Source organism: Aplysia californica, unplaced genomic scaffold (genome assembly GCF_000002075.1).
Source record: "Aplysia californica isolate F4 #8 unplaced genomic scaffold, AplCal3.0 scaffold00087, whole genome shotgun sequence".
Lineage (NCBI taxonomy): Eukaryota > Metazoa > Mollusca > Gastropoda > Aplysiida > Aplysiidae > Aplysia > Aplysia californica.
Window position 1 is genome coordinate 839,444 of NW_004797357.1, and position 5,824 is coordinate 845,267.

The following is a 5,824-nucleotide window of genomic DNA, read 5'->3' on the forward strand; positions in this document are numbered from 1 at the left end:
TTATATTATTATTATTACAACCGCACTTAGCAAATAAAGCCGCCAACATACGTTGGCACTGATGAAGATTTCAATACACTTCGGGTGAAATAACAGCTTTGGACCGCGAAAACTAGTCCTGCTTTAACGTGGAGAATTACAGATACGTACAACATCCCCACAAACAGACGGAGACACTAGATTTTTAAAAATAATAATTTTTAACTTCTCCACTCTCGAATCGAAATCGTCTTCTGCTTTGGACGACGAAATAAACCAACCACAAAAGTGGAGGTTGTCTATAGATGGCTAGTTATACATATCACTGACAGTCAATAGCTGATCTGTAGTCCTTTTAAAATGACCACTCGGAAATGAGCTCAAGACGGGACTTTTAAAAATCCCAGACTTACTTTTTTTTTACACTCAGACAAAATGAGTTCTATAGACAGTCTACAGACATCTTGAACTCCTGATAAAAGCTACAAATCACAAACTACGAACACGACCATAAAACTAACCAAACGCACCCCCTTCCCACCCCTTTTTCGCCCTCCCCGGGGGGTACGCATGGTGCTGAGAGCCCCACACATCTACTCGTCTCTATCGACCGAGCAGGGCTGTACTCTACTCCCACATTGCCTTGAGACATTACACAGTCGCTGTTTAAAAGTGATAACGCTGGTTCTGTACAGGCTAGAATTAGCGCCAATGATGTGTATATACAGACACCAGACGCGAGTTGTATCAAAGCAGAACTGAATCATCCCTCTAAATAGGCTACGGATGTCTCGAAAATTCCGATAAAAACCGTTTTCGATTTACTGTTTTTGGGAGGCAGTTTCGACTGCTTGTCTCGCTTAGTATATGTAATGTAGGATTGATTGACGGGTCGCTTTACCAGTGAGGAATGTCAGGGACAAAGGCAAAACAAATTACAATATAAATCGTGGGGAAATACATTCTAAATGCCTATTGGCTCAGAAATTCATATTTGTTTGAATATAGATTCATTGTTCTTGTTTGATTTCCCATTTAGCACAATAATAATTCCAACACAAAAAACAACTGTGGAGCAAAAATAAAAACTATTACTATTAGTCAACATACTTATAAAATCGATTTTCTTACAATTTTTATAGTGTGAGAGTCTGTTTTTACGTGGCCTCCTCAAATGTTAATGCATAATACAATAAGGACAGATCGAGTCAATGACCACGTTTTTGCTTGTTCGGAAGACGCTTTGTCAAGCCTGTAGATTTACTGGATTCGGACCATTTCTTATTCACAATTTAAAAGGATAAATTTTATCTAAAGAAATTAAATCGGTGTAAAAAATATTTTTGTTCAAGGAATGACAGTTGAATAGATTTCTATTGCTTTACTAGGCCCATACTTGGCTGAGTTGGTTTCCTGTTCTGTCTGATCCTATTATGATACGTAAAACTGCAACTGGGAATTTCACGAATAATGTAATTGGTTGATTGACTGATTGATTAATTCATTTTTTTCATTCATTCATCGAAATGTTTTACATCCTCACTACGCAATCTCAATAATTTAGTAGGCGTGCTGCGGCGACTCTGCCTCTCAGAGACCAACTCGTGCAACAATATGTGTCCCTGCAGAAAAAAGGAGATACTCAATTAAAGAGAACTCCTAACTCTGATGTCGAACTCACATCTTTTACGTGCAAAGTCAAAACTCTAACCACTACCTGAGAGACGCTGATGGCGATTGATAGAGTTCTCAAACTGGAACTAAAAGTCCACGAATTTAAGGATGTCTAAGAAATAAGTAATTGAATGAGTACTATGGGCAATCACTTTCAATTATCACTCTTCTGTAATACGCTTCGATCAGTGGGACTGGTTGTGGGGGGGGGGGGGAGTGGGGGGGTCAAAGTGCACAATAACATTAAACTACTTGCAGAGTCGACTCAACAGTGAGCCTTCCTACAGCAATGCTGTACATCCTGTGCTTGTCAGCGGGCGTTTTATGAGGCAAAACTTGTCGGCGCGGGAGCGGAAACCGTGTTCAAACTGGCGCAGCACCAAAGCATCCACACGTCGCTGAGGGAATTTCTCTGTGCTCAAAGGCACGGAGAAAATCATTAACCTGGATGCAGGGGTCTACAAATTCGTCGCGCTGTGAACTACACTCCGGCGGCCTGCTAGAAGTCCCTGTGGTATTTTCCCCACAAGAGAGACAAAAGCAACAGAACAAGGTAACGCCATCAAATGATTATCGGGTATGACGTCAGCAGAAAAAACACCCCTCCCTGTTTACATTTTAAAAGTAAAAAGAGGTACCTGTCTTCGCAGAGTGCACATTGACGAGTTTGGAAGCTTCTATTCCATTACAATTTTCCACATATCGTTTCGGGCATTACACCCGTTCTCCACAGACATACACTACATGGCGTGAGGATGCATAGTTACATGACGCCGGAGTAAAAGAAAAAAAGGAAGGAAAGAACAGCAAAAATCGAATTTAATGAAGTGAGTGCGTCCGCAATGCTCATGTATACTCCTTTTCTCCAACTTTTTGCGTACATAATCTCCTGTCAAGCCTACACGCCTATCAGCTCACGGTCCTGCTCCGAGATACAATATAATGGATCTATAATGTGCTTAAAACAATGTTCACACAATATGCTCCTTTCAGACTGCTCAATGGTGTGCACTGCAAGTATGGCAGGTAAACAGTGGTATACACTACCGAGGAATAGATTTCGAATTCGGGTAACTCTAAGAATTGTGGAGATGTTTTTCTCTCTCCTCTGTTCACAGCTGGATATTGTCGCGCTTCCTAAGTATGCAACCTTAATTGATTAAAAACGGCGCATGCAAAAGATTCCACTTGAAAATTAGCTAGGAGACGCTAAAAGAAAACCCTGGAATCATTATTGGAAATGAACATCTAAAAATGTAGACAACGTCTCATATACGGTATGTGCTATCAGACAACAGGTGGACATCTGACAAGCGATTGATATATCAGATTTGGCGAACAGCCTACGACCATGAGCAAGCTATCAAAGAAAGGCTGGTGTCACATGTATTTTAACATCAAGACAAACAAAAAAGAATCAAGCCTTTGTTCTTTGAACGCTGGTGTACGCAAGTGATGCCAGAAATACGAACGCTCTTCAAGAAAAAAAACCCAGCAGCTTTCACTTGAGATGGCCTATACAAATTGTAGGGATAATATTGCAAGACAAGATTTCCTGCAAAGCAGCACTGGAAACATCGTGAGCTCCCACAGTGTTTTCACAGCTCATACAACACAGACACAGATGTGAAGGACCTCTTTGCTGTAAGAAAGGTGCGCGAATACCAACAGAGCATCTCTATGGCCAACTAGATTGTGGGAGCAGTAACAAAGAAACACTTCTAAGATACAAAAGTGCTTGCAAGAGAGACAGGAATTCAACCCACGTCAGCTTTAGAATCTGGGTTCAGACAATAAAAAATAGCAGGCATCGAAAGAGGGCAATTCATACCAATGACTAGACACAAGAGAAAGATCAAAGAAGGCTTACTGCAACACCTAAAAAGTGACAAGATGACGCAACATGGATCCTTTCCTTGATCTCGCTGCAACACACGTTTCCTGCCACCCTCTGACCACATGCCACAGGACATAGGACGTCGCCAATTACGTAAATAACACCAGCGTCTGTTGTAGGCCAACTGCTCCGGCTATGACTGTTTGAAAGCGTTGTAACAATACAGTGCAACAGTCACATTTAGCACTATTCAAACATTCATACTTTGTCTATGATTATTTTTTTTTAAAATCAAACTGAGGAATCTTTTGAACCTTTTAAAGCAGAAAACTGTACTCAGTCACAAAAGTGAAGAATTATAGCAACGAATAAACATTATCAAATTCGAAAAGTGTAAACATTAAAAAATATTAGGAGTTTAAAACCTCTATGTTTGTAGTCCAGCTCGTGAACCACAGTTATTTCTGTCAAAAAGTATTTCCGGTTCAACAGTGTAAGAACTCCTAAACGAGACCTCTTAATGTACAAACATCTCCGACTGGACGGAGCCAAGCAGGTGGTTAGTTTTGAAAGGGTCTCAAACAGCCAAAGTTCAAGAACGCGCCATTTGGAATTCCAACTAGGAACTTTTTTTATAATTGCACAATGCTAATTGAGTTACCGGCGTGCCACATTTGGAGATTGTTTTTCCCACAGCTTTTACCACGGAGCTCAAACGGGCCTCTTTGGCGAAATAGTGAGGTTCTTCACTGATGAAAACAGAAACCATGATATTCCAGAGATTTTTTTTTCTTCTTTGTTGTTGTTGTTGTTGCTATTGTTTTTGTTGTTGTTGTTGTTGTTGTTGTTGTTGTTGTTGTTGTTGTTGTTGTTGTTGTTATTGATGATGATGATGTTGCTCTATGGGGGGAATAGTTTCTATTCCTTAATTTTTTTAATTTTTATTTTTCCTCTTTTTGTTAAAGTATTTTCATTTGTTTTCTGGAATGCTGTATACATCTCAGCCCTGGTTGACCCTGACAAGCAGGTCGAAACAGCCAGCATCTTAAATATTCATATTAATTGTTTCCTTGTAGGTGAAAAACATTTCTTACAAATGTACAATTTATTTACCATCTGATCCCAGATGTTGAGAGTGAGGACCTGGTTCTGCTCGTCCAAGCCCATGATCTGCTGTAGCTGTATGGCAAAAGCCACGCTGAGCGTGTCGTTGTAGTTGAGCACCGGACGGCTGTGGACTGTGCGCATCTTGTAGGACTCCACCACCTTGTTGACCACCATGTCTTCATACGACATTCCTCGACGCCGTGGCTTGGCTGGAAGGACAAACGACAATGACATAACGTTACTCAACTTAATAATGTGACAAACCTCTGTTCGTTTGTCTGTCTGTCTGTTTGTCTGTCTGTCCGTCTGTCTGTCTGTCTGTCTGTCTGTCTGTCTGTCTGTCTGTCTGTCTGTCTGTCTGTCTGTCTGTCAAACGACAACGACAGACGATACTAAATCTAAGGATACTGCAGACCTCTGTTTTTCTGTTTTTCGTCTTTCTGTCTCTCTGTTTGTATGGTTGTCTATCTGTCTGTTGTCTTTCTGTCTTTCTGTCTGAATGTCAGTCTGTCTGACAAACGACAATTACAAACGATACACAATCTAAGGATGCCACAGACCTCTGTTCTTCTGTTCTTGTGTCTGACTGTTTGTCTTTACGTCTCTATCTCATTCTCTGTCTCTCTCTCTGTCTCTCTCTCTGTCTATCTCTGTCTCTCTCTGTCTCTCTCTCCCTTTATCTCTCCCTCTCTCTCTACCTCTCCATCTCTCTACCTATCTCTTTCTCTCCTTTCTTATAACAGATCAGTGACGGAAAAAGACCTAGAAAGTATAGGTTTTTGAGAGTATCCGTGCAAAGAAACGAACGACGAACCATGATTTCTGATGTCTGTTTCAGATTTGGCTCTTCATGATGATGTGCGAAATTGTGTTTAAAGCCCTTTGCAACACTTTGAGTTTTTAGAGTTTTGTTTTATTTTGCTTTTCAAGAGACGGAACCTCTTTATTCAAATTTCATCTCCCTTAGGACCGAGCCAAAAGGTAATATTCGTGCCTTTCCCAAGGACACAACCTCGAGTTTAGTTGACCTCGGACAGACCTGAGCCTCGAAGCTCCAAACCCACTATCTCACAATTGTGCTTCAAATGGTATTACCACTAGACAACTGACGCCGTCTCAGCATCATGATGATGATGATGATGATGATGATGATGATGATGATGATGATGATGATGATGATGATGATGATGATGATGATGATGATGATGATGATGATGATGATGATGA

At 40.7% G+C, this 5,824-nt stretch overlaps 1 protein-coding gene across 1 annotated transcript in view; it reads right to left on the reverse strand.

Annotated features, from left to right (window-relative positions):
* The window catches only part of LOC101863970 (neuronal acetylcholine receptor subunit beta-3), a gene marked incomplete in the record, with an annotated part of 188,339 nt that overhangs the window by 76,621 nt on the left and 105,894 nt on the right, over window positions 1-5,824 (reverse strand). Inside the window, 1 exon segment of the mRNA XM_005094696.3 lies at window positions 4,604-4,806. Within this exon segment, the coding sequence (XP_005094753.2) occupies window positions 4,604-4,806 (203 nt within the window).